General features: G+C 44.7%; 1 protein-coding gene across 1 annotated transcript in view; it reads right to left on the bottom strand.

The window, feature by feature from the left end:
- LOC140355658 (neuropilin-1a-like) overlaps positions 1 to 21031 on the bottom strand; it is a 33204-nt gene extending 12173 nt beyond the window's left edge. Inside the window, exons 1-8 of the mRNA XM_072440314.1 lie at positions 20857 to 21031; positions 17532 to 17687; positions 16667 to 16811; positions 13760 to 13935; positions 11433 to 11588; positions 5421 to 5565; positions 2639 to 2827; positions 2521 to 2556 (exon numbers count right to left, since the gene is read on the bottom strand). Of these exons, the coding sequence (XP_072296415.1) occupies positions 2521 to 2556; positions 2639 to 2827; positions 5421 to 5565; positions 11433 to 11588; positions 13760 to 13935; positions 16667 to 16811; positions 17532 to 17687; positions 20857 to 20997 (1144 nt within the window). The 5' untranslated portion in view covers positions 20998 to 21031. The remainder of the gene's footprint in view (positions 1 to 2520; positions 2557 to 2638; positions 2828 to 5420; positions 5566 to 11432; positions 11589 to 13759; positions 13936 to 16666; positions 16812 to 17531; positions 17688 to 20856) is intronic.
- Positions 21032 to 27550: the final 6519 nt, after the last annotated feature.

A 27550-nucleotide genomic window follows, 5' to 3' on the forward strand; every position in this document is an offset into this window, starting at 1 on the left:
TGAAGAGGAGAGGAAGAGGAGGAAGAGGAGAGGGAGGAGGAGGAGGAGGAAGAAGAGGGGGAGGTGGAGGAAGAGGAGGAGCAGGAGGAAGAGGAGGAAGAGGAGAGGAAGAGGGGGAGGAGGAAGAGGAGGAAGAGGAGAAAGAGGAGAGGAAGTGGATGAAGAGGAGAGGAAGAGGATGAACAGGGAGAGGAAGTGGAAGAGGAGGAAGAAGAAGATGAGAGGAAGAAGAGGAAGAGGAGAGGAAGAGAAGGGAGAGAAAGAGGAGGAAGAGGAGGAGGAAGAGGAGAGGAAGAGGAGGAAGAGGTGGAAGAGGAAGAGGAGGAAGAGGAGGAGGAGGAAGAGGAGAAAGAGGAGGAAGAGGAGAGGAAGAGGAGGAAGAGGAGAAAGAGGAGGAAGAGGAGAGGAAGAGGAGGATGAGCAGAGGAAGAGGAGGAAGAGGAGGAAGAGGAGGAAGAGGAGGAGGAGGAAGAGGGGGAAGAAGAGGAAGAAGAGGAGGAGGAAGAAGAGTGGGATGTGGAGGAAGAGGAGAGGAAGAGGATGAAGAGGAGAGGAAGAGGAGGAAGAGGAGAGGGAGGAGGAGGAGGAAGAAGAGGGGGAGGTGGAGGAAGAGGAGGAGCAGGAGGAAGAGGAGGAAGAGGAGAGGAAGAGGGGGAGGAGGAAGAGGAGGAAGAGGAGAAAGAGGAGAGGAAGTGGATGAAGAGGAGAGGAAGAGGATGAACAGGGAGAGGAAGTGGAAGAGGAGGAAGAAGAAGATGAGAGGAAGAAGAGGAAGAGGAGAGGAAGAGGAGGGAGAGAAAGAGGAGGAAGAGGAGGAGGAAGAGGAGAGGAAGAGGAGGAAGAGGTGGAAGAGGAAGAGGAGGAAGAGGAGGAAGAGGAGAAAGAGGAGGAAGAGGAGAGGAAGAGGAGGAAGAGGAGAAAGAGGAGGAAGAGGAGAGGAAGAGGAGGATGAGCAGAGGAAGAGGAGGGAGAGGAGGAAGAGGAGGAGGAGGAAGAGGGGGAAGAAGAGGAAGAAGAGGAGGAAGAGGAGGAAGAAGAGTGGGAGGTGGAGGAAGAGGAGAGGAAGAGGATGAAGAGGAGAGGAAGAGGAGGAAGAGGAGAGGGAGGAGGAGGAGGAGGAAGAAGAGGGGGAGGTGGAGGAAGAGGAGGAGCAGGAGGAAGAGGAGGAAGAGGAAGAGGGGGAGGAGGAGGAAGAGGAGGAAGAGGAGAAAGAGGAGAGGAAGTGGATGAAGAGGAGAGGAAGAGGATGAACAGGGAGAGGAAGTGGAAGAGGAGGAAGAAGAAGATGAGAGGAAGAAGAGGAAGAGGAGAGGAAGAGGAGGGAGAGAAAGAGGAGGAAGAGGAGGAGGAGGAGGAAGAGGAGAGGAAGAGGAGGAAGAGGTGGAAGAGGAAGAGGAGGAAGAGGAGGAGGAGGAAGAGGAGAAAGAGGAGGAAGAGGAGGAAGAGGAGAGGAAGAGGAGGAAGAGGAGAAAGAGGAGGAAGAGGAGAGGAAGAGGAGGATGAGCAGAGGAAGAGGAGGAAGAGGAGGAGGAAGAAGAGGAGGAAGGTGAGAGGAAGAGGAGGAAGAGGAAGATGAGAGGAAGAGGAGGAAGAGGAGAGGAAGAGGAGGGAGAGAAAGAGGAGGAAGAGGAGGAAGAGGGGGAGGAGGAGGAAGAGGAGGAAGAGGAGGAAGAGGAGAGGAAGAGGATGAAGAGGAGAGGAAGAGGAGGAAGAGGAGAGGAAGAGGAGGGAGAGAAAGAGGAGGAAGAGGAGGAAGAGGGGGAGGAGGAGGAAGAGGAGGAAGAGGAGGAAGAGGAGAGGAAGAGGAGGGAGAGAAAGAGGAGGAAGAGGAGGAGGAGGAAGAGGGGGAGGAGGAGGAAGAGGAGGAGGAGGAGAGGAAGAGGAGGAAGACGAGGAGGAGGAAGAGGGGGAGGAGGAGGAAGAAGAGGAGGAAGAGGAGGAGGAGGAGGAAGAAGAAGAGGAAGACGAGGAAGAGGAGAGGAAGAGGAGAAGTAGAGGAAGAGGAGAAGTAGAGGAAGAGGAGAGGAAGAGGAGGAAGAGCAGAGGAAGAGGAGGAAGAGGAAGAGAAGAGGAAGAGGAGGAAGAGGAGGGGGAGAGAGAGGGGGAGGAGGAGGAGGAAGAGGAGGAAGAAGAGGAGGAAGAGGAAGAGGAGGAAGAAGAAGAGGAGGAAGAGGAGGAAGAGGAGAGTAAGAGGAGGAAGAGGAAAGGAAGAGGAAAGGAAGAGGATGAACAGGGAGAGGAAGTGGAAGAGGAGGAAGAAGAAGAGGAGGAAAAGGAGGAGGAAGGTGAGGAAGAGGAAGAGGAGGAAGAAGAAGAGGAGGAAGAGGAGGAAGAGGAGAGGAAGAGGAGGAAGAGGAAAGGAAGAGGAGGAAGAGGGGGATGAGGAGGATGAGGAAGAGGAGGAAGGGGAGGAAGAGGGGGAGGAAGAGGAGGAAGAGGAGGATGAGGAGGAGGCGGAAGAGGAAGAAGAGGAAGAGGAGAGGAAGAGGAGGAGGAAGAGGAGGAAGAGGAGATCCTCACCTGAGAGGAAGACGTCAGGGAGATAGGACCCTGCGTCTGCAACAGAGGTCAAAGGTCAGAGCAGAGGTCAAAGGTCAGAGCAGAGGTCAAAGGTCAACACGTCTGAGTGTGTTTTTACCTGAGTCATAGTCCGGTTCTTCTGTGGCCCCGGCCTCGGTCCCTGCCTCGGTCTCGGGGCCACAGTCCGGGCAGGGCGGGGTCTCACTGGGGCCCACAGAGATCAGAGCTGATGTGGGCGTGGCCCCGAGAGTGGTCAGAGCCAAGGAGGAGACGTCTGGGGAGAGGGAGGTCGCTGTGGGTGTCACTTCTGAAAAAAAAGAAAGACAAGCACAAAGAATCCAAGATTAAACCAGGACTAAACCAGGACTAAACCAGGACTAAACCAGGTCTAAACCAGGACTAAACCAGGACTAAACCAGGACTAAACCAGGACTAAACCAGGTCTAAACCAGGACTAAACCAGGACTAAACCAGGTCTAAACCAGGACTAAACCAGGACTAAACCAGGACTAAACCAGGTCTAAACCAGGACTAAACCAGGACTAAACCAGGTCTAAACCAGGACTAAACCAGGACTAAACCAGGTCTAAACCAGGTCTAAACCAGGACTAAACCAGGACTAAACCAGGTCTAAACCAGGTCTAAACCAGGACTAAACCAGGACTAAACCAGGTCTAAACCAGGTCTAAACCAGGACTAAACCAGGACTAAACCAGGGCTAAACCAGGGCTAAACCAGGACTAAACCAGGACTAAACCAGGACTAAACCAGGACTAAACCTGGACTAAACCAGGACTAAACCAGGACTAAACCTGGACTAAACCAGGACTAAACCTGGACTAAACCAGGACTAAACCAGGTCTAAACCAGGACTAAACCAGGACTAAACCAGGACTAAACCTGGACTAAACCTGGACTAAACCAGGACTAAACCAGGACTAAACCTGGACTAAACCAGGACTAAACCTGGACTAAACCAGGTCTAAACCAGGACTAAACCAGGACTAAACCAGGACTAAACCTGGACTAAACCAGGACTAAACCAGGACTAAACCTGGACTAAACCAGGACTAAACCTGGACTAAACCTGGACTAAACCATGACTAAACCAGGACTAAACCTGGACTAAACCAGGACTAAACCAGGACTAAACCAGGACTAAACCTGGACTAAACCAGGACTAAACCAGGTCTAAACCAGGACTAAACCAGGACTAAACCAGGACTAAACCTGGACTAAACCAGGACTAAACCAGGACTAAACCTGGACTAAACCAGGACTAAACCTGGACTAAACCAGGACTAAACCAGGACTAAACCTGGACTAAACCAGGACTAAACCAGGACTAAACCTGGACTAAACCAGGACTAAACCTGGACTAAACCAGGACTAAACCTTGACTAAACCAGGACTAAACCAGGTCTAAACCAGGACTAAACCAGGACTAAACCAGGACTAAACCAGGACTAAACCAGGACTAAACCAGGTCTAAACCAGGACTAAACCAGGACTAAACCAGGACTAAACCTGGACTAAACCAGGACTAAACCTGGACTAAACCAGGACTAAACCTTGACTAAACCAGGACTAAACCAGGTCTAAACCAGGACTAAACCAGGACTAAACCAGGACTAAACCTGGACTAAACCAGGACTAAACCAGGACTAAACCTGGACTAAACCAGGACTAAACCTGGACTAAACCAGGACTAAACCAGGACTAAACCTGGACTAAACCAGGACTAAACCTGGACTAAACCAGGACTAAACCAGGACTAAACCTGGACTAAACCAGGACTAAACCAGGACTAAACCTGGACTAAACCAGGACTAAACCAGGACTAAACCTGGACTAAACCAGGACTAAACCTGGACTAAACCTGGACTAAACCAGGACTAAACCAGGACTAAACCTGGACTAAACCAGGACTAAACCTGGACTAAACCAGGTCTAAACCAGGACTAAACCTGGACTAAACCAGGACTAAACCTGGACTAAACCTGGACTAAACCAGGACTAAACCAGGACTAAACCAGGACTAAACCTGGACTAAACCAGGACTAAACCAGGACTAAACCAGGACTAAACCTGGAATAAACCAGGACTAAACCTGGACTAAACCAGGACTAAACCTGGACTAAACCAGGTCTAAACCAGGACTAAACCAGGACTAAACCAGGACTAAACCTGGACTAAACCAGGACTAAACCAGGACTAAACCTGGACTAAACCAGGACTAAACCTGGACTAAACCTGGACTAAACCATGACTAAACCAGGACTAAACCAGGACTAAACCTGGACTAAACCAGGACTAAACCAGGTCTAAACCAGGGCTAAACCAGGACTAAACCAGGACTAAACCTGGACTAAACCAGGACTAAACCAGGACTAAACCTGGACTAAATCAGGACTAAACCTGGACTAAACCAGGACTAAACCTGGACTAAACCAGGACTAAACCAGGACTAAACCTGGACTAAACCAGGACTAAACCAGGTCTAAACCAGGACTAAACCAGGACTAAACCAGGACTAAACCTGGACTAAACCAGGACTAAACCAGGACTAAACCTGGACTAAACCAGGACTAAACCTGGACTAAACCTGGACTAAACCAGGACTAAACCAGGACTAAACCTGGACTAAACCAGGACTAAACCTGGACTAAACCAGGTCTAAACCAGGACTAAACCTGGACTAAACCAGGACTAAACCTGGACTAAACCTGGACTAAACCAGGACTAAACCAGGACTAAACCAGGACTAAACCTGGACTAAACCAGGACTAAACCAGGACTAAACCAGGACTAAACCTGGAATAAACCAGGACTAAACCTGGACTAAACCAGGACTAAACCTGGACTAAACCTGGACTAAACCTGGGGTCATGTGACGTTACCGTCGAGTTCGCAGCCCATGATCTCCAGTCTCAGTCCGACTCCTTCCGTCGTGGACTTCTCAGGATAAATCCGGATGAACCGGGTCTGGACTGGACCCAGGGGGCGGAGCTCTGGAGTGTCGTGGTTGGAGTTCCCCAGAAAGATCTGTAATTACACATTTATACATCTGTAATTACACATTTATAGATCTGTAATAACACATTTAAACATCTGTAATAACACATTTATACATCTGTAATAACACATTTAAACGTCTGTAATTACACATTTATACATCTGTAATAACACATTTAAACATCTGTAATAACACATTTATACATCTGTAATAACACATTTAAACGTCTATAATTACACATTTATACATCTAATAACACATTTAAACATCTGTAATAACACATTTATACATCTGTAATAACACATTTAAACGTCTGTAATTACACATTTATACATCTAATAACACATTTAAACATCTGTAATAACACATTTATACATCTGTAATAACACATTGAAACATCTGTAATTACACATTTATACATCATTTATACAGCTGTAATAACACATTTATACACCTGTAATAACACATTTATACATCTGTAATAACACATTTGAGTCTTTCTCTTTCCCATGAACAGTATTTGTATATTGTGGTAGTATCTGTAGTATTTTCAGTATCTATAGAATTTGTAGTATTTGTAGTAATTGTAGTATTTGTAGTATTTGTAGTATTTGCAGTATTTGCAGTATTTGTAGTATTTGTAGTATTTGCAGTATTTGTAGTATTTGTAGTATTTGCAGTATTTTCAGTATTTGTAGTATTTGCAGTATTTGGAGTATTTGCAGTATTTGCAGTATTTGCAGTATTTGTAGTATTTGCAGTATTTGTAGTATTTGCAGTATTTTCAGTATTTTCAGTATTTGTAGTATTTGCAGTATTTGGAGTATTTGCAGTATTTGCAGTATTTGTAGTATTTGCAGTATTTGCAGTATTTGTAGTATTTGCAGTATTTGCAGTATTTGTAGTATTTGTAGTATTTGCAGTATTTGGAGTATTTGCAGTATTTGCAGTATTTGCAGTATTTGTATTATTTGTAGTATTTGCAGTATTTGCAGTATTTGTAGTATTTGCAGTATTTGCAGTATTTGTAGTATTTGTAGTATTTGCAGTATTTGGAGTATTTGGAGTATTTGTAGTATTTGCAGTATTTGTAGTATTTGTAGTATTTGCAGTATTTGTAGTATTTGTAGTATTTGTAGTATTTGCAGTATTTGTAGTATTTGTAGTATCTGCAGTATTTGGAGTATTTGTAGTATTTGTAGTATTTGTAGTATTTGCAGTATTTGTAGTATTTGTAGTATTTGCAGTATTTTTAGTATTTGCAGTATTTGTAGTATTTGTAGTATTTGCAGTATTTGTAGTATTTGTAGTATTTGTAGTATTTGCAGTATTTGGAGTATTTGTAGTATTTGCAGTATTTGCAGTATTTGTAGTATTTGTAGTATTCGCAGTATTTGTAGTATTTGCAGTATTTGGAGTATTTTTAGTATTTTTAGTATTTGTAGTATTTGTAGTATTTGTAGTATTTGCAGTATTTGTAGTATTTGTAGTATTTGTAGTATTTGTAGTATTTGTAGTATTTGCAGTATTTGTAGTATTTGTAGTATTTGTAGTATCTGCAGTATTTGGAGTATTTGTAGTATTTGTATTTGTAGTATTTGTAGTATTTGCAGTATTTGTAGTATTTGTAGTATTTGCAGTATTTTTAGTATTTGCAGTATTTGTAGTATTTGTAGTATTTGTAGTATTTGCAGTATTTGTAGTATTTGTAGTATTTGTAGTATTTGCAGTATTTGGAGTATTTGTAGTATTTGCAGTATTTGCAGTATTTGTAATATTTGTAGTATTTGTAGTATTTGCAGTATTTGTTGTATTTGTAGTATTTGCAGTATTTGCAGTATTTTTAGTATTTGTAGTATTAGTAGTATTTGTAGTATTTGCAGTATTTGTAGTATTTGTAGTATTTGCAGTATTTGTAGTATTTGTAGTTTTTGCAGTATTTGTAGTATTTGCAGTATTTGCAGTATTTGGAGTATTTGTAGTATTTGCAGTATCTGTAGTATTTGTAGTATTTGCAGTATTTGTAGTATTTGTAGTATTTGCAGTATTTGTAGTATTTGGAGTATTTGCAGTATTTGTAGTATTTGCAGTATTTGTAGTATTTGCAGTATTTGGAGTATTTGTAGTATTTGCAGTATTTGCAGTATTTGTAGTATTTGTAGTATTTGTAGTATTTGCAGTATTTGTAGTATTTGCAGTATTTGCAGTATTTGCAGTATTTGTAGTATTTGTAGTATTTGCAGTATTTGTAGTATTTGTAGTATTTGCAGTATTTGTAGTATTTGCAGTATTTGCAGTATTTGCAGTATTTGCAGTATTTGTAGTATTTGTAGTATTTGCAGTATTTTCAGTATTTGTAGTATTTGCAGTATTTGCAGTATTTGCAGTATTTGTAGTATTTGTAGTATTTGCAGTATTTGCAGTATTTGTAGTATTTGCAGTATTTGTAGTATTTGTAGTATTTGCAGTATTTGCAGTATTTGGAGTATTTGGAGTATTTGCAGTATTTGTAGTATTTGCAGTATTTGTAGTATTTGTAGTATTTGCAGTATATGTAGTATTTGTAGTATTTGTAGTATTTGCAGTATTTGTAGTATTTGTAGTATCTGCAGTATTTGGAGTATTTGTAGTATTTGTATTTGTAGTATTTGTAGTATTTGCAGTATTTGTAGTATTTGTAGTATTTGCAGTATTTTTAGTATTTTTAGTATTTGTAGTATTTGTAGTATTTGCAGTATTTGTAGTATTTGTAGTATTTGTAGTATTTGCAGTATTTGGAGTATTTGCAGTATTTGTAGTATTTGTAGTATTTGCAGTATTTGTAGTATTTGGAGTATTTGGAGTATTTTTAGTATTTGTAGTATTTGCAGTATTTGTAGTATTTGTAGTATTTGCAGTATTTTTAGTATTTGCAGTATTTGTAGTATTTGTATTATTTGTAGTATTTGCAGTATTTGTAGTATTTGCAGTATTTGGAGTATTTGTAGTATTTGCAGTATTTGCAGTATTTACAGTATTTGTAGTATTTGTAGTATTTGCAGTATTTGCAGTATTTGTAGTATTTGCAGTATTTGGAGTATTTTTAGTATTTGTAGTATTTGTAGTATTTGTAGTATTTGCAGTATTTGTAGTATTTGCAGTATTTGCAGTATTTGTAGTATTTGTAGTATTTGTAGTATTTGCAGTATTTGTAGTATTTGTAGTATTTGTAGTATTTGTAGTATTTGCAGTATTTGCAGTATTTGTAGTATTTGTAGTATTTGCAGTATTTGTAGTATTTGTAGTATTTGTAGTATTTGCAGTATTTGTAGTATTTGTAGTATTTGCAGTATTTGTAGTATTTGTAGTATTTGCAGTATTTGGAGTATTTGGAGTATTTGCAGTATTTGCAGTATATGTAGTATTTGCAGTATTTGTAGTATTTGTAGTATTTGCAGTATTTGCAGTATTTGTAGTATTTGTAGTATTTGCAGTATTTGTAGTATTTGTAGTTTTTGCAGTATTTGTAGAATTTGCAGTATTTGCAGTATTTGGAGTATTTGTAGTATTTGCAGTATTTGTAGTATTTGTAGTATTTGCAGTATTTGTAGTATTTGTAGTATTTGCAGTATTTGTAGTATTTGGAGTATTTGCAGTATTTGCAGTATTTGTAGTATTTGGAGTATTTGTAGTATTTGCAGTATTTGCAGTATTTGCAGTATTTGTAGTATTTGTAGTATTTGCAGTATTTGTAGTATTTGCAGTATTTGCAGTATTTGCAGTATTTGTAGTATTTGTAGTATTTGCAGTATTTGTAGTATTTGCAGTATTTGCAGTATTTGCAGTATTTGTAGTATTTGTAGTATTTGCAGTATTTGGAGTATTTGGAGTATTTGCAGTATTTGTAGTATTTGTAGTTTTTGCAGTATTTGTAGTATTTGCAGTATTTGTAGTATTTGTAGTATTTGCAGTATATGGAGTATTTGTAGTATTTGTAGTATTTGTAGTATTTGTAGTATTTGCAGTATTTGTAGTATTTGTAGTATTTGCAGTATTTGTAGTATTTGTAGTTTTTGCAGTATTTGTAGTATTTGCAGTATTTGCAGTATTTGGAGTATTTGTAGTATTTGCAGTATTTGCAGTATTTGTAGTATTTGTAGTATTTGCAGTATATGGAGTATTTGTAGTATTTGTAGTATTTGTAGTATTTGCAGTATTTGTAGTATTTGTAGTATTTGCAGTATTTGTAGTATTTGTAGTTTTTGCAGTATTTGTAGTATTTGCAGTATTTGCAGTATTTGGAGTATTTGTAGTATTTGCAGTATTTGCAGTATTTGCAGTATTTGTAGTATTTGCAGTATTTGTAGTATTTGGAGTATTTGCAGTATTTGTAGTATTCGCAGTATTTGTAGTATTTGTAGTATTTGCAGTATTTGGAGTATTTGTAGTATTTGCAGTATTTGCAGTATTTGTAGTATTTGCAGTATTTGCAGTATTTGCAGTATTTGTAGTATTTGTAGTATTTGCAGTATTTGTAGTATTTGTAGTATTTGCAGTATTTGTAGTATTTGCAGTATTTGCAGTATTTGCAGTATTTGTAGTATTTGTAGTATTTGTAGTATTTGCAGTATTTGTAGTATTTGTAGTATTTGCAGTATTTGTAGTATTTGTAGTATTTGCAGTATTTGTAGTATTTGCAGTATTTGTAGTATTTGTAGTATTTGGAGTATTTGTAGTATTTGCAGTATTTGTAGTATTTGTAGTATTTGCAGTATTTGTAGTATTTGTAGTTTTTGCAGTATTTGTAGAATTTGCAGTATTTGCAGTATTTGGAGTATTTGTAGTATTTGCAGTATTTGTAGTATTTGCAGTATTTGTAGTATTTGTAGTATTTGCAGTATTTGTAGTATTTGGAGTATTTGCCGTATTTGTAGTATTTGTAGTATTTGCAGTATTTGGAGTATTTGTAGTATTTGCAGTATTTGCAGTATTTGCAGTATTTGTAGTATTTGTAGTATTTGCAGTATTTGTAGTATTTGCAGTATTTGCAGTATTTGTAGTATTTGTAGTATTTGCAGTATTTGTAGTATTTGTAGTATTTGCAGTATTTGTAGTATTTGCAGTATTTGCAGTATTTGCAGTATTTGTAGTATTTGTAGTATTTGCAGTATTTGCAGTATTTGTAGTATTTGTAGTATTTGCAGTATTTTCAGTATTTGTAGTATTTGCAGTATTTGGAGTATTTGCAGTATTTGCAGTATTCGCAGTATTTTTAGTATTTGTAGTATTTGCAGTATTTGTAGTATTTGTAGTATTTGCAGTATTTGTAGTATTTGTAGTTTTTGCAGTATTTGTAGTATTTGCAGTATTTGTAGTATTTGTAGTATTTGCAGTATATGGAGTATTTGTAGTATTTGTAGTATTTGTAGTATTTGTAGTATTTGCAGTATTTGTAGTATTTGTAGTATTTGCAGTATTTTAGTATTTGTAGTTTTTGCAGTATTTGTAGTATTTGCAGTATTTGTAGTATTTGTAGTATTTGCAGTATTTGCAGTATTTGTAGTATTTGTAGTATTTGCAGTATTTTCAGTATTTGTAGTATTTGCAGTATTTGGAGTATTTGCAGTATTCGCAGTATTTTTAGTATTTGTAGTATTTGCAGTATTTGTAGTATTTGTAGTATTTGCAGTATTTGTAGTTTTTGCAGTATTTGTAGTATTTGCAGTATTTGTAGTATTTGTAGTATTTGCAGTATATGGAGTATTTGTAGTATTTGTAGTATTTGTAGTATTTGTAGTATTTGCAGTATTTGTAGTATTTGTAGTATTTGCAGTATTTGTAGTATTTGTAGTATTTGCAGTATTTGTAGTATTTGTAGTATTTGCAGTATTTGGAGTATTTGGAGTATTTGCAGTACCTTTGGCTTGGTGGAGTTGTCCTCTTTGATCACGCTCCACACGTTTCCGTCCAAACTGTGGCCGACTCTGAAACGTTTCATGAAAACGTTTCTGTCTCTGTGTTTTCCTCCTTGAACCAGAACTCCACTGACCAACTTCTCCTGCTGCAGGTCCACCTACAAACAAACAAACAAACAAACAAACAAACAAACAAACAAACAAACAAATAAATAAACAAATAAACACACAAATAAATAAACAAAGACACAAATAAACAAACAAACACACAAATAAATAAACAAAGACACAAATAAACAAACAAACACACAAATAAACAAACACACAAATAAATAAATAAACACACAAATAAACATATAAACAAACAAACACACAAACAAATAAATAAACAAAAACACACAAACACATAAACAAACAAACAAACACACAAACACACAAAGAAAGAAACAAACAAACACACACAGACAAACAAACAAACACACAAACAAACAAACAAACAAACATTATTGCTTTCATATTAAATAAGGAGAAAACTAAGTTACATTTGACATAATAATAATAATTATGGCAATGATCGGCCCTCGCCACACCGCCGCCACGCCGCAAGAGGAGGGGGCGTGGCTAACGCGCCCCAACGGTCCTTTTATTACGCCTACTGCTGAATCTGTGACGCTGTCACATCTTCTCCCCTTTGTTTTACATTAAAAAGACATTTTATTTTGAATTCTTGGCAAAATGTGCAGCTTTGCCGCACAGACATCGTGACTCTTAGAATAAAAATGTGGATAACTTTTGATGGTCCTGAAGATGAGTCTCACCAAATTTCAGGTTAATAGGGCCAACGCCCTGAGGGGGAGGAGTTTGTGAAAGTCTAAAGTGTAAACATGTTCTGGTGATTTCCCCATTGGAATAACATGGGAGGTTTCAGTCATCGCTACGGCAACGCCATAACAATTATGACATGAGTCTCATTGACTTTTTTGATGGGGCTAAAATTGAGTTTTGTGTCAAATTTCATATAACTTCGCAAAACTAAACATTTAACCTCCATATAAAATCTGTAGGGGGCGCTGTGGCGCCAAATTAATTTATTTCACTTCAAGTAGGTTTAGGGCAAAGAGTTTAACAACTGATTCTAATTTGACGCAATTCGGACTTTATCTGCGCAAACGGCAGAAATGTTACATTTGGGAGATTTCTGAAATTCTTGCTAAAGTTTGTGGCTTCGCCGCACAGAGACCGTGACAGGGTCAATGTAATTTAATAACTTTTGATGTCCCACTCCTCAGAACCATTTTCACCAAATTTCAGCTTTTTAGAGCCAACGCCCTGGGAGGAGTTCGTAAAAGTACCACGTTTGGAAAAACTCCCGAGTCATGCTTAGCCATTTTTGAAGCAATATGGCCGACATTTGGTTGGGCGGACTTTTCGTCAATGTTCACTGGGTGAAAAATAGGGGGGTTGGTCCCGAGAAGAAGAAGAAGAAAGAAAGAATAATATTCCGATGCGAAAACAATGTTTCCCATTTTCCAAATATCATAAACTATACATTTTCGGAAAGCGCTCGCGCTTTCCTACCTCATGGTGTGGGTCCCTGGTCACTGACGGGTACTTTCCTTAATTTTGAGTGGGCTCCGCCCACTTTGTGTTTTTGGCCCTCTATACAGTAATAATGTTACATTTTTGCATCACATGTTTATATGAACGGAACATGCAAGAGATCGAACGTATTCGTGAGCTACTTAGCGCAAATGAGTGCTTTATATGACGAGTGCGCACTTTTGCACGGGCTTCGCCCATTTACAACGGTAATGTTCCATTTTCCTACAACTAATTAGTATGCACGGGGCGTGCATGAGTGGAGGAGTGCGTTAGTGAGTGTTTGGAAGTGGACGAGCGCTTCGCGCTCGATTTCGTGCGCACTATGTGCGCACTTTCGCAGCCGTGCTTCGCACGGCCTTACGAGCCTAATAGTCCTCTCGCCAGCTTTTGGCGCTCGGGCCTAATAATAATGATAAAACTCTTTAATCCCTGTGAGGGTCACATATGTGCTTTCGGGGTGTCTGTTGTTGCCCCCTGCTGTCTCTGAGCGGTAAACCAGGCTTAATCACGACATGGACGCGAAGACGACTCTCCTGAGAAACCCTCGCTCTTTTTTATATTTGGCAACGTTAAATATTTTGTGATTATATTGTCTTAATTTAATATAAAGACAAATCAAAGTGAATTTAAAGTTTTTGGGACAGTGTCTTTCCACAAGTGAGCTGCAGGGGGAGCTCTGTTGCTAAAATTCTACTAGCACGCCGCGAAGCTCGCCGCGAAGCCTCACCTGAATCCACTCGTTCCTGAAGGGCTGTTTGGTCTGCTGTCCCGTCCATCCTGAGCGTCCCGTCAGCAGCCGAGCGTTCTCCGCCACCCAACCACGATCAGCAAAGGACGAGGCTGAGATCTGAGCGTCTGTGATCTGACCAGAGACCATCCCCAGCATCAGCGAGCACGGGTAATCTGTGAGCCAGAGAGCGGAATCTAACCCACAACCAAGGAAATCTTGCCCTGCAGCCATACAGCTCTCTCACCTGAGGCCCCGCAGCCGTACAGCTCTCTCACCTGAGGCCCTGCAGCCGTACAGCGCTCTCACCTGAGGCCCTGCAGCCGTACAGCGCTCTCACCTGAGGCCCTGCAGCCGAACAGCTCTCTCACCTGAGGCCCTGCAGCCGTACAGCTCTCTCACCTGAGGCCCTGCAGCCGAACAGCTCTCTCACCTGAGGCCCTGCAGCCATACAGCTCTCTCACCTGAGGCCCTGCAGCCGTACAGCTCTCTCACCTGAGGCCCTGCAGCCGTACAGCTCTCTCACCTGAGGCCCTGCAGCCGTACAGCGCTCTCACCTGAGGCCCTGCAGCCGTACAGCGCTCTCACCTGAGGCCCTGCAGCCGTACAGCTCTCTCACCTGAGGCCCTGCAGCCGTACAGCTCTCTCACCTGAGGCCCTGCAGCCATACAACTCTCTCACCTGAGGCCCTGCAGCCGTACAGCTCTAACCTGAGGCCCTGCAGTCGTACAGCTCTCTCACCTGAGGCCCTGCAGCCATAAAGCTCTCTCACCTGAGGCCCTGCAGCCGTACAGCTCTCTCACCTGAGGCCCTGCAGCCTTACAGCTCTCTCACCTGAGGCCCTGCAGCCGTACAGCTCTCTCACCTGAGGCCCTGCAGCCGTACAGCTCTCTCACCTAAGGCCCTGCAGCCGTACAGCTCTCTCACCTGAGGCCCTGCAGCCGTACAGCTCTCTCACCTGAGGCCCTGCAGCCGTACAGCTCTCTCACCTGAGGCCCTGCAGCCGTACAGCTCTCTCACCTGAGGCCCTGCAGCCGTACAGCGCTCTCACCTGAGGCCCTGCAGCCGTACAGCGCTCTCACCTGAGGCCCTGCAGCCGTACAGCGCTCTCACCTGAGGCCCTGCAGCCGTACAGCTCTCTCACCTGAGGCCCTGCAGCCGTACAGCTCTCTCACCTGAGGCCCTGCAGCCGTACAGCTCTCTCACCTGAGGCCCTGCAGCCGTACAGCTCTCTCACCTGAGGCCCTGCAGCCGTACAGCTCTCTCACCTGAGGCCCTGCAGCCGTACAGCGCTCTCACCTGAGGCCCTGCAGCCGTACAGCGCTCTCACCTGAGGCCCTGCAGCCGTACAGCTCTCTCACCTGAGGCCCTGCAGCCGTACAGCTCTAACCTGAGGCCCTGCAGCCATACAACTCTCTCACCTGAGGCCCTGCAGCCGTACAGCTCTAACCTGAGGCCCTGCAGTCGTACAGCTCTCTCACCTGAGGCCCTGCAGCCATAAAGCTCTCTCACCTGAGGCCCTGCAGCCGTACAGCTCTCTCACCTGAGGCCCTGCAGCCTTACAGCTCTCTCACCTGAGGCCCTGCAGCCGTACAGCTCTCTCACCTGAGGCCCTGCAGCCGTACAGCTCTCTCATCTAAGGCCCTGCAGCCGTAGAGCTCTCTCATCTAAGGCCCTGCAGCCGTACAGCTCTCTCTCCTGAGGCCCTGCAGCCGTACAGCTCTCTCACCTGAGGCCCTGCAGCCGTACAGCTCTCTCACCTGAGGCCCTGCAGCCGTACAGCTCTCTCACCTGAGGCCCTGCAGCCGTACAGCGCTCTCACCTGAGGCCCTGCAGCCGTACAGCGCTCTCACCTGAGGCCCTGCAGCCGTACAGCTCTCTCACCTGAGGCCCTGCAGCCGTACAGCTCTCTCACCTGAGGCCCTGCAGCCGTACAGCTCTCTCACCTGAGGCCCTGCAGCCGTACAGCTCTCTCACCTGAGGCCCTGCAGCCGTACAGCTCTCTCACCTGAGGCCCTGCAGCCGTACAGCTCTCTCACCTGAGGCCCTGCAGCCGTACAGCTCTCTCACCTGAGGCCCTGCAGCCGTACAGCTCTCTCATCTAAGGCCCTGCAGCCGTACAGCTCTCTCACCTGAGGCCCTGCAGCCGTACAGCTCTCTCACCTGAGGCCCTGCAGCCGTACAGCTCTCTCACCTGAGGCCCTGCAGCCGTACAGCTCTCTCACCTGAGGCCCTGCAGCCGTACAGCGCTCTCACCTGAGGCCCTGCAGCCGTACAGCTCTCTCACCTGAGGCCCTGCAGCCGTACAGCTCTCTCACCTGAGGCCCTGCAGCCGTACAGCTCTCTCACCTGAGGCCCTGCAGCCGTACAGCTCTCTCACCTGAGGCCCTGCAGCCGTACAGCTCTCTCACCTGAGGCCCTGCAGCCGTACAGCGCTCTCACCTGAGGCCCTGCAGCCGTACAGCTCTCTCACCTGAGGCCCTGCAGCCGTACAGCTCTCTCACCTGAGGCCCTGCAGCCGTACAGCTCTCTCACCTGAGGCCCTGCAGCCGTACAGCTCTCTCATCTAAGGCCCTGCAGCCGTACAGCTCTCTCACCTGAGGCCCTGCAGCCGTACAGCTCTCTCACCTGAGGCCCTGCAGCCGTACAGCTCTCTCACCTGAGGCCCTGCAGCCGTACAGCTCTCTCACCTGAGGCCCTGCAGCCGTACAGCGCTCTCACCTGAGGCCCTGCAGCCGTACAGCTCTCTCACCTGAGGCCCTGCAGCCGTACAGCTCTCTCACCTGAGGCCCTGCAGCCGTACAGCTCTCTCACCTGAGGCCCTGCAGCCGTACAGCTCTCTCACCTGAGGCCCTGCAGCCGTACAGCTCTCTCACCTGAGGCCCTGCAGCCGTACAGCGCTCTCACCTGAGGCCCTGCAGCCGTACAGCTCGAAGCGCAGACAGATTCCTTGTTCCCAGGACATGGGGCGGATCCGGATGAAGCGCGTCAGAGCAGCTTTGGGCAGAAACGCTCGCACTTCGTCCGTCGGGTTTGAGTTTCCTTCAAACAACTGGAAAAAGACCAAAAAAGAATCAACTTAAGACGTGTTTAGCTTGTTCTGATCAGCTCCTTCCATGTCGTGAGCACCGATTTGAGCCAGGGATTCTTCACTTCCTCCTCATGACTCAAGCGTCTGTCATCTGCAGTAAGAACTGTACAGGAACCTCAGGCACCACATGACTCTCAGTATAAGAGTCCCAGGGTCCCACCAGGGTCTCACCATGGTCCCATCAGGGTCCCATCAGGGTCTTACCATGGTTCCACCAGGGTCTCACCAGCACCAGGGTCTCACCATGGTTCCACCAGGGTCTCACCAGCACCAGGGTCTCACCATGGTCTCACCAGGGTCCCATCAGGGTCTCACCATGGTCCCATCACGGTCCCACCAGGGTCCCATCAGGGTCTCACCAGGGTCCCATCAGGGTCTCACCATGGTCCCATCACGGTCCCACCAGGGTCCCATCAGGGTCTCACCATGGTCCCATCAGGGTCTCAGCAGGGTCCCACCAGGGTCTCACCGGGGTCTTACCATGGTCCCACCAGGGTCTCACCAGGGTCCCATCAGGGTCTTGGACAAAGGGCGAGGTCCACTCGAACACACACTGGTCTTTCACTGCCGCCGTCTCTCAGATCGACCTCCTCGGTTGAGACCCTGGTGCAGTGGCTCTGTCGGGGTCTGGTGTAAAGTGTAGGACAGTAGGACACGTTGGACGTTCTCAGTGTCTCTGACCTTCTGCTTGGGCCCGTCCTTCACCGTGACCCAGTCCTCTCCGTTGGAGCTGAGGTCCACTTTGTAGGATTTGACGTAGTAATGTTTCTTGGTTTCCTTGGAGACGGCGCCTTGAGTCCCGACGGCCGAGACGAAGCGCAGGAAGCCCAGGTCAACCTGAGGGTCAGGAAGAGGGTCAGAGCGACCTTTGACCCTCTGTGTCCCAGCAGAACATCAGTCTCTTTTCACCCTTAAAAAACACTTTAGACCTGGTTTAGACCTGGACTAAACCAGGCCTAAACCAGGTCTAAACCAGGTCTAAACCAGGCCTAAACCAGGTCTAAACCAGGTCTAAACCAGGCCTAAACCAGGACTAAACCAGGACTAAACCAGGCCTAAACCAGGACTAAACCAGGACTAAACCAGGACTAAACCAGGACTAAACCAGGTCTAAACCAGGACTAAACCAGGACTAAAGCAGGACTAAACCAGGACTAAACCAGGACTAAACCAGGTCTAAACCAGGTCTAAACCAGGACTAAACCAGGACTAAACCAGGACTAAACCAGGACTAAAGCAGGACTAAAGCAGGTCTAAACCAGGACTAAACCAGGTCTAAACCAGGACTAAACCAGGTCTAAACCAGGACTAAACCAGGCCTAAACCAGGACTAAACCAGGACTAAACCAGGACTAAACCAGGACTAAACCAGGTCTAAACCAGGACTAAACCAGGACTAAAGCAGGACTAAACCAGGTCTAAACCAGGACTAAACCAGGTCTAAACCAGGACTAAACCAGGACTAAACCAGGTCTAAACCAGGACTAAACCAGGACTGAAGCAGGACTAAACCAGGACTAAACCAGGTCTAAACCAGGTCTAAACCAGGTCTAAACCAGGACTAAACCAGGACTAAACCAGGCCTAAACCAGGACTGAACCAGGTCTAAACCAGGACTAAACCAGGACTAAAGCAGGACTAAACCAGGTCTAAACCAGGACTAAACCAGGTCTAAACCAGGACTAAACCAGGACTAAACCAGGACTAAACCAGGACTAAACCAGGCCTAAACCAGGACTAAACCAGGTCTAAACCAGGACTAAACCAGGACTAAAGCAGGACTAAACCAGGTCTAAACCAGGACTAAACCAGGTCTAAACCAGGACTAAACCAGGCCTAAACCAGGACTAAACCAGGACTAAACCAGGACTAAACCAGGTCTAAACCAGGACTAAACCAGGTCTAAACCAGGCCTAAACCAGGACTAAACCAGGACTAAACCAGGCCTAAACCAGGTCTAAACCAGGACTAAACCAGGACTAAACCAGGACTAAACCAGGACTAAACCAGGACTAAACCAGGACTGTGATTTAAACAGAAAAGTGTCAAATTGAATCAAAATGTCTGACAAAGATCTGTTTTATGATAACACAGAAAACTTCAGGACGAAACGACACAAAAGTGAGAAAACAGAATAAAATACTGTTGCATTATTAACTGGACGCGTCACATGACCCTGTTGTTCCTGTTCCCGTCTCTTGGGGGCGTCGCAGCACTTCAAACTCTCCACAGACCAACAATAGAACATGACCTCCGTGAGAGCCACTTCCTGTCCACTTCCTGTCCACTTCCTGTCTTTTGTGGGCGTCGGTTTAAGGGTTTGTGTTGAGACAATGAAATGGGAGGAGCTCACGACAAAAACACCAAACGAGCAAAACCGAAGAAAACTCCGGAATGTTCTTTTCCCTTCATTTTGTCCCTGATTTGAATTGCCAGGTTTATACGCCTGATGCCCTGAAAATAACATGTTCTAATAGAGTAATAACATGTTCTAATAGAGTAAAAACATGTTCTAATAGAGTAATAACATGTTCTAATAGAGTAAAAACATGTTCTAATAGAGTAAAAACATGTTCTAATAGAGTAAAAACATGTTCTAATAGAGTAAAAACATGTTCTAATAGAGTAAAAACATGTTCTAATAGAGTAATAACATGTTCTAATAGAGTAAAAACATGTTCTAATAGAGTAAAAATATGTTCTAATAGAGTAAAAACATGTTCTAATAGAGTAATAACATGTTCTAATAGAGTAAAAACATGTTCTAATAGAGTAATAACATGTTCTAATAGAGTAAAAACATGTTCTAATAGAGTAAAAACATGTTCTCAAAGAGTAAAAACATGTTCTAATAGAGTAAAAACATGTTCTAATAGAGTAATAACATGTTCTAATAGAGTAAAAACATGTTCTAATAGAGTAAAAACATGTTCTAATAGAGTAAAAACATGTTCTAATAGAGTAAAAATATGTTCTAATAGAGTAAAAACATGTTCTAATAGAGTAATAACATGTTCTAATAGAGTAAAAACATGTTCTAATAGAGTAATAACATGTTCTAATAGAGTAAAAACATGTTCTAATAGAGTAAAAACATGTTCTAATAGAGTAAAAACATGTTCTAATAGAGTAATAACATGTTCTAATAGAGTAAAAACATGTTCTAATAGAGTAATGACATGTTCTAATAGAGTAAAAACATGTTCTAATAGAGTAATAACATGTTCTAATAGAGTAATAACATGTTCTAATAGAGTAAAAACATGTTCTAATAGAGTAATAACATGTTCTAATAGAGTAAAAACATGTTCTAATAGAGTAATAACATGTTCTAATAGAGTAAAAACATGTTCTAATAGAGTAATAACATGTTCTAATAGAGTAAAAACATGTTCTAATAGAGTAATAACATGTTCTAATAGAGTAAAAACATGTTCTAATAGAGTAATAACATGTTCTAATAGAGTAATAACATGTTCTAATAGAGTAAAAACATGTTCTAATAGAGTAAAACATGTTGTAATAGAGTAATAACATGTTCTAATAGAGTAATAACATGTTCTAATAGAGTAAAAACATGTTCTAATAGAGTAATAACATGTTCTAATAGAGTAAAAACATGTTCTAATAGAGTAATAACATGTTCTAATAGAGTAATAACATGTTCTAATAGAGTAAAACATGTTGTAATAGAGTAATAACATGTTCTAATAGAGTAATAACATGTTCTAATAGAGTAAAAACATGTTCTAATAGAGTAATAACATGTTCTAATAGAGTAAAAACATGTTCTAATAGAGTAAAAACATGTTCTAATAGAGTAATAACATGTTCTAATAGAGTAATAACATGTTCTAATAGAGTAAAAACATGTTCTAATAGAGTAATAACATGTTCTAATAGAGTAAAAACATGTTCTAATAGAGTTCTGGCTCTAGCCCTGGTCCTGGTCCTGGTTCTGGTTCTGGTTCTGGTCCTGGTCCTGGTCCTGGTCTTGGTCTCTCACCTGGATCCACTCTCGGACAGTGTCCTCAGAAGGAGTCCATCCGTTCTCGCTGTAGTTCAGTCTGGATCTTTCTGGAGACCAGTTCTGATTGTATTTGGACGAGGCCACGATCCGATCAGAACCGATGTCTCCAGACGCCATCCCCAAGGGTTCCAGGCACGAGAACTCTGAGAACAAGAGGAGAACATGAGGAGGACATGAGGAGGACATGAGGAGAACATGAGGAGAACATGAGGAGGACATGAGGAGAACACGAGGAGGACATGAGGAGAACATGAGGAGGACATGAGGAGAACACGAGGAGGACATGAGGAGAACATGAGGAGGACATGAGGAGAACATGAGGAGGACATGAGGAGGACACGAGGAGGACATGAGGAGAACACGAGGAGGACATGGGGAGAACATGAGGAGGACATGAGGAGAACATGCGGAGGACATGATGAGAACATGAGGAGGACACGAGGAGGACACGAGGAGGACATGAGGAGAACATGAGGAGAATATGAGGAGGACATGAGGAGGACATGAGGAGAACATGAGGAGGAGATGAGGAGGATATGAGGAGAACATGAGGAGGAGATGAGGAGGACATGAGGAGGACACGAAGAGGACATGAGGAGGACATGAGGAGGACACGAGGAGGACATGAGGAGGACGTGAGGAGGACATGAGGAGAACATGAGGAGGAGATGAGGAGGACATGAGGAAAACATGAGGAGAACATGAGGAGAACACGAGGAGGACATGAGGAGAACATGTGGAGGAGATGAGGAGAACATGAGGAGGACATGAGGAGAACACGAGGAGGACATGAGGAGAACATGAGGAGGACATGAGGAGAACACGAGGAGGACATGAGGAGAACATGAGGAGGACATGAGGAGAACATGAGGAGGACATGAGGAGGACATGAGGAGAACATGAGGAGGACATGAGGAGGACACAAGGAGAACATGAGGAGAGCATGATGAGGAGATGAGGAGAACATGAGGAAAACATGAGGAGAACACGAGGAGAACACGAGGAGAACACGAGGAGGACAAGAGGAGAACATGAGGAGGAGATGAGGAGAACATGAGGAGGACATGAGGAGGACATGAGGAAAACATGAGGAGGACATTAGGAGGACACGAGGAGGACATGAGGAGAACATGGAGGACATGAGAAGGACACGAGGAGGACATGAGGAGAACATGAGGAGGAGATGAGGAGGACATGAGGAGAACATGAGGAGGATATGAGGAGAACATGAGGAGGACATGAGGAGGACACGAGGAGGACATGAGGAGAACATGAGGAGGACATGAGGAGATGAGGAGGACATGAGGAGATGAGGAGGACATGAGGAGGACATGAGGAAGACACGAGGAGGACATGAGGAGACCTTGAGGAGGAGATGAGGAGGACATGAGGAGGACACGAGTAGGACACGAGGAGGACATGAGGAGAACATGAGGAGGAGATGAGGAGGACATGAGGAGAACATGAGGAGGACATGAGGAGAACACGAGGAGGACATGGGGAGAACATGAGGAGGACATGAGGAGAACATGTGGAGGACATGAGGAGAACATGCGGAGGACATGAGGAGAACATGAGGAGGACACGAGGAGGACATGAGGAGGACATGAGGAGAACATGAGGAGGACATGAGGAGGACATGAGGAGAACATGAGGAGGAGATGAGGAGGACATGAGGAGAACATGAGGAGGAGATGAGGAGGACATGAGGAGGACACGAGGAGGACATGAGGAGGACACGAGGAGGACATGAGGAGGACATGAGGAGAACATGAGGAGAACATGAGGAGGACACGAGGAGGACATGAGGAGAACATGTGGAGGAGATGAGGAGAACATGAGGAGAACACGAGGAGGACACGAGGAGAACATGAGGAGGACATGAGGAGAACACGAGTAGGACATGAGGAGAACATGAGGAGGACATGAGGAGAACACGAGGAGAACATGAGGAGGACATGAGGAGAACATGAGGAGGACATGAGGAGGACACGAGGAGGACATGAGGAGAACATGAGGAGAAGATGAAGAGGACATGAGGAGAACATGAGGAGGACATGAGGAGGACACGAGGAGGACATGAGGAGAACATGAGGAGAACATGAGGAGGACATGTGGAGAACATGAGGAGGACATGAGGAGAACATGTGGAGAACATGAGGAGAAAAAAAGGAGAGCACAAGGAGAACATGAGGAGAAAACAAGGAGAGCACAAGGAGAACATGAGGAGAACATGAGGAGAGCAGGAGGAGAAGATGAGGAGGACATGAGGAAAACATGAGGAGAACATGAGGAGAACACGAGGAGAACACGAGGAGGACACGAGGAGAACATGAGGAGAACATGAGGAGAACATGAGGAGAACATTAGGAGAAAACACCAGGATAACATGAGGAGGACATGAGGAGGACAAGAGGGGAACATGAGGAGGACACGAGGAGAACACTAGGAGAACATGAGGAGAAAACACCAGGAGGAGATGAGGTGAACATGAGGAGAACATGAGGAGAACATGAGGAGAACATGAGGAGAACACGAGGAGAACATGAGGAGACAACAAGGAGAACACAAGGAGAACATGAGGAGAGCATGAGGAGGAGATGAGGAGGACATGAGGAAAACATGAGGAGAACATGAGGAGAACACAAGGAGAACACGAGGAGAACACGAGGAGGACATGAGGAGAACATGAGGAGGAGATGAGGAGAACATGAGGAGGACATGAGGAGGACATGAGGAAAACATGAGGAGGACATTAGGAGGACACGAGGAGGACATGAGGAGAACATGGAGGACATGAGAAGCACACGAGGAGGACATGAGGAGGAGATGAGGAGGACATGAGGAGAACATGAGGAGGACATGAGGAGAACATGTGGAGGAGATGAGGAGAACATGAGGAGAACACGAGGAGAACACGAGGAGGACATGAGGAGAACATGAGGAGAACATGAGGAGAACACGAGGAGAACATGAGGAGACAACAAGGAGAACACAAGGAGAACATGAGGAGAGCATGAGGAGGAGATGAGGAGGACATGAGGAAAACATGAGGAGAACATGAGGAGAACACGAGGAGAACACGAGGAGAACACGAGGAGGACATGAGGAGAACATGAGGAGGAGATTAGGAGAACATGAGGAGGACATGAGGAGGACATGAGGAAAACATGAGGAGGACATTAGGAGGACACGAGGAGGACATGAGGAGAACATGGAGGACATGAGAAGCACACGAGGAGGACATGAGGAGGAGATGAGGAGGACATGAGGAGAACATGAGGAGGACATGAGGAGAACATGTGGAGGAGATGAGGAGAACATGAGGAGAACACGAGGAGAACACGAGGAGGACATGAGGAGAACATGATGAGGAGATGAGGAGGACATGAGGAGAACACGAGGAGGACATGAGGAGGACATGGGGAGAACATGAAGAGGACATGAGGAGAACATGAGGAGGACATGAGGAGAACATGAGGAGGACATGAGGAGGACACGAGGAGGACATGAGAGGAACATGAGGAGAACACGAGGAGAACACGAGGAGAACATGAGGAGAACATGAGGAGAACACGAGGAGGACATGAGGAGAACATGAGGAAAACACGAGGAGAACATGAGGAGGACATGAGGAGAACATGAGGAGGACATGAGGAGGACACGAGGAGGATATGAGGAGAACATGAGGAGAACACAAGGAGAACACGAGGAGAACATGAGGAGAACATGTGGAGGAGATGAGGAGAACATGAGGAGAACACGAGGAGGACATGAGGAGAACATGAGGAGGACATGAGGAGAACATGAGGAGAACATTAGGAGAAAAAGCCAGGATAACATGAGGAGGACATGAGGAGGACAAGAGGGGAACATGAGGAGGACACGAGGAGAACACTAGGAGAACATGAGGAGAAAACAAGGAGAACACAAGGAGAACATGAGGAGAAAACACCAGGAGAAGATGAGGTGAATATAAGGAGAACATGAGGAGAACATGAGGAGAACATGAGGAGAACACGAGGAGAACAAGAGGAGAAAACAAGGAGAACACAAGGAGAACATGAGGAGAGCATGAGGAGGAGATGAGGAGGACATGAGGAAAACATGAGGAGAACATGAGAAGAACACGAGGAGAACACGAGGAGAACACGAGGAGGACATGAGGAGAACATGAGGAGGAGATTAGGAGAACATGAGGAGGACATGAGGAGGACATGAGGAAAACATGAGGAGGACATTAGGAGGACACGAGGAGGACATGAGGAGAACATGGAGGACATGAGAAGCACACGAGGAGGACATGAGGAGGAGATGAGGAGGACATGAGGAGAACATGAGGAGGACATGAGGAGAACATGTGGAGGAGATGAGGAGAACATGAGGAGAACACGAGGAGAACACGAGGAGGACATGAGGAGAACATGATGAGGAGATGAGGAGGACATGAGGAGAACACGAGGAGGACATGAGGAGGACATGGGGAGAACATGAAGAGGACATGAGGAGAACATGAGGAGGACATGAGGAGAACATGAGGAGGACATGAGGAGGACACGAGGAGGACATGAGAGGAACATGAGGAGAACACGAGGAGAACACGAGGAGAACATGAGGAGAACATGAGGAGAACACGAGGAGGACATGAGGAGAACATGAGGAAAACACGAGGAGAACATGAGGAGGACATGAGGAGAACATGAGGAGGACATGAGGAGGACACGAGGAGGATATGAGGAGAACATGAGGAGAACACAAGGAGAACACGAGGAGAACATGAGGAGAACATGTGGAGGAGATGAGGAGAACATGAGGAGAACACGAGGAGGACATGAGGAGAACATGAGGAGGACATGAGGAGAACATGAGGAGAACATTAGGAGAAAAAGCCAGGATAACATGAGGAGGACATGAGGAGGACAAGAGGGGAACATGAGGAGGACACGAGGAGAACACTAGGAGAACATGAGGAGAAAACAAGGAGAACACAAGGAGAACATGAGGAGAAAACACCAGGAGAAGATGAGGTGAATATAAGGAGAACATGAGGAGAACATGAGGAGAACATGAGGAGAACACGAGGAGAACAAGAGGAGAAAACAAGGAGAACACAAGGAGAACATGAGGAGAGCATGAGGAGGAGATGAGGAGGACATGAGGAAAACATGAGGAGAACATGAGAAGAACACGAGGAGAACACGAGGAGGATATGAGGAGAACATGAGGAGAACATTAGGAGAAAACACCAGGATAACATGAGGAGGACATGAGGAGGACAAGAGGGGAACATGAGGAGGACACGAGGAGAACACGAGGAGAACATGAGGAGAAAACACCAGGAGAAGATGAGGTGAACATGAGGAGAACATGAGGAGAACATGAGGAGAACACGAGGAGAACATGAGGAGAAAACAAGGAGAACACAAGGAGAACATGAGGAGGACATGAGGAGGACAAGAGGAAAACATGAGGAGGACATTAGGAGGACACGAGGAGGACATGAGGAGAACATGGAGGACATGAGGAGGACACGAGGAGGACATGAGGAGAACATGAGGAGGAGATGAGGAGGACATGAGGAGAACATGAGGAGGACATGAGGAGAACATGAGGAGGACATGAAGAGGACACGAGGAGGACATGAGGAGAACATGAGGAGGACATGAGGAGAATATGAGGAGGACATGAGGAGAACATGAGGAGGACATGAGGAGAACATGAGGAGGACATGAGGAGGACACAAGGAGGACATGAGGAGAACATGAGGAGAACACGAGGAGAACACGAGGAGAACATGAGGAGAACATGAGGAGGAGATGAGGAGGACATGAGGAGAACACAAGGAGGATATTAGGAGAACAGGAGGAGGACATGAGGAGAACATGAGGAGGACATGAGGAGAACATGAGGAGGACATGAGGAGAACACGAGGAGGACATGAGGAGAACATGAGGAGAACATGAGGAGGACATGAGGAGAACATGAGGAGGACATGAGGAGAACATGAGGAGGACATGAAGAGGACACGAGGAGGATATGAGGAGAACATGAGGAGAACACGAGGAGAACACGAGGAGAACATGAGAACATGTGGAGGAGATGAGGAGAACATGAGGAGAACACGAGGAGGATATTAGGAGAACATGAGGAGGACATGAGGAAAACATGAGGAGGACATGAGGAGAACATGAGGAGGACATGAGGAGAACATGAGGCGGACATGAGGAGGACACGAGGAGGACATGAGGAGAACATGAGGAGGAGATGAGGAGGAGATGAGGAGAACATGAGGAGAACATGAGGAGAACATGAGGAGGAGATGAGGAGGACATGAGGAAAACATGAGGAGAACATGAGGAGAACACGAGGAGAACATGTGGAGGAGATGAGGAGAACATGAGGAGAACACGAGGAGGACATGAGGAGAACATGAGGAGAACATGAGGAGAACATGAGGAGGACATGAGGAGAACACGAGGAGGACATGAGGAGAACATGAGGAGGACATGAGGAGAACACGAGGAGGACATGAGGAGAACATGAGGAGGACATGAGGAGAACATGAGGAGGACATGAGGAGGACACGAGGAGGACATGAGGAGAACACGAGGAGGACATGGGGAGAACATGAGGAGGACATGAGGAGAACATGCGGAGGACATGATGAGAA

The sequence above is a fragment of the Eucyclogobius newberryi genome, unplaced genomic scaffold (assembly GCF_026437365.1).
Source record: "Eucyclogobius newberryi isolate DKJ021-1_F unplaced genomic scaffold, fEucNew1.0.hap1 SCAF_12, whole genome shotgun sequence".
Lineage (NCBI taxonomy): Eukaryota > Metazoa > Chordata > Actinopteri > Gobiiformes > Gobiidae > Eucyclogobius > Eucyclogobius newberryi.